At 50.8% G+C, this 1,954-nt stretch overlaps 1 protein-coding gene across 1 annotated transcript in view; it reads right to left on the reverse strand.

The window, feature by feature from the left end:
• Positions 1-1,550: 1,550 nt before the first annotated feature.
• Positions 1,551-1,954, reverse strand: part of EMH_0035170 (MORN repeat-containing protein, putative) — a gene marked incomplete at both ends in the record, with an annotated part of 2,871 nt that continues 2,467 nt past the window's right edge. Inside the window, one exon of the mRNA XM_013494950.1 lies at positions 1,551-1,744. Within this exon, the coding sequence (XP_013350404.1) occupies positions 1,551-1,744 (194 nt within the window). The remainder of the gene's footprint in view (positions 1,745-1,954) is intronic.

Here is a 1,954-nt window from a genome sequence, read left to right on the forward strand (position 1 = left end):
AGCCAGCTTACGAGCGAGGAGAGACACATGCACCAACTGCAAGTGAATCATGCTGCATGCACCATCTTCAGCCATACCACGCTAAATTCACCAATTTTGGACAGAGAGTGTAGTACTCCCTGATTTGTTCTGTATTGCAAACGAAAGTTCCACAATTCAGCCCTGTACTTGACTTATCTTCTGTACGCTGTAGCGTCACGAAGATTCCCTCCCTTAACTAGAGCTTACAGGCACTCCTAGGCTGGATTTTCACAGCTTCCTAGAGCCGCAGCAACGCCCTATAAGTAGACAGGAACTTTGGGTGGCGCGTGCCAACTAAACACGCCACGCAGCGACAGGAAAACTGGGCCTCTTAATCACAAGTTTCACGTACTCCTGAAGGTCCTCTCTTCTAGAAGAAGGGACGGATGAGATGTTCAACGAATTTTGAAGCACTTCTGTATTCCTATGCGCCACCACAAACTACGGACACACCCGTCCGGGCCTGCAATGTGCACGGTCCAGCTGTGTCCAAACAGCGGCCCTGCCTCCGTTCACAGTGCTCAAGCGNGTCTAGTACAGTGACGTATCCACTACCCAACAAAGTCTTTTCCCCCATTCTGTGCATCAATCAGGGCTCTCCTGTCATTCACTTTATATAAAGGCTGGTGCTTGTGGCAAATGCCATGCGGGAGCACTTAAAACACTGATGCGCGCGGGCAGTTGTTGCCTGCCCATATAAGTGAAATGGCAGAGCCTTCCCAATAACTGCAAGGGGGAGACACGACACACAAGAGGCGCGCGCCGGCTTGAGGGTCACACGCTTCATTGTTCCTCTTCCAAGTTGTCGAGGAGCCCAGCTCCCGCGTTTTCGGGCGGGGTCGATTTTCTCATGTCAGTTTATCCTTCAATCTCGCGGATTACTGTCTTCTCGCGCCCTGAGATGTGAATAGTCCTTATGGTGGCAGGAGGATATGCAAAACGACCCAGCTGTTGGCTGCACCAAGGCTTCCTGCTTTTGCCATGCCGCTACTATTCCCCGTGCATCGGGAGTGGAAATGGAAACAAAAAGAGACTGTACGGCTGAGCCATTTGGTTATTCTACCCATTCATTGTTCCGTTTTTATATAGGCGTCAGTCTCTGCGGCAATGCTTGCTCTACCTCTGCGTCGGGCGCCTTCTTTATCTGCCCCGTTTCCCTGCTTATCTGTCTCCACTTGCCCCTAGTCTTTTCCTTTCTTATGCCTATCTGGCTCTGTCAATCGTTCCGGGGGTCTCTCTTTCCCTCCCTTTTGCTTCCCGTGTCTGTCAGAACGAAATCCTTTGTTGCTAAATGCCGTAAGTCGCGATTTCCCACACCGCGTAAACCTCTCCATCTGCTTTACGAGAGACAAAAGAAGGCAGGCATGCCTCCCTTCACCCCTCACAAACGGTCTGCCAAAGTGCCCATCATCGGGAACTCCCTTTACAAACTCATGGCTCTGCGACCCATAAAATATAGCATCCGAAACTCCACTCCATGCCTAGGGCCCAACGCACATATCAACTGCGACAGTTATTCTGGAACGCATCTAGTTTGTTGTTGCTGTCGCTGCTGGGGCTGGTGCAGCTGTTGCTGCCGCTGCCTCCCCTGACTGTGCAACACTCTGCGCTGTGTTGTGCTTCGCAGGATCCTCAGAAGTCTTTCCAGGTGTCACGTTTGCATCGGCGTGAACTGCAGCCGGGTCTTCTAGCCACTTCACCCGTACTCCAAGGTTCCAGAGCGCTGCAGCAGGCCCGACAGCAGCAGCAGCAACGAGGCAGCAACATGAACTGCAGACAGTTACAGCGAATGAGCGAGCAACTATATGCTTATTTATCAAATGATCCCCAGGAATGTTGTTATACTCTACTCCTATTTAATAATAAATATTATTAAACACCCGCGAGGACACTTCATGGCAGAGTTTCATAAGTGCAACCTCGATATAACAGA

The sequence above is a fragment of the Eimeria mitis genome, genomic scaffold (genome assembly GCF_000499745.2).
Source record: "Eimeria mitis Houghton genomic scaffold, Emh_scaff1350, whole genome shotgun sequence".
In the NCBI taxonomy this organism is placed as follows: Eukaryota; Apicomplexa; class Conoidasida; order Eucoccidiorida; family Eimeriidae; genus Eimeria; species Eimeria mitis.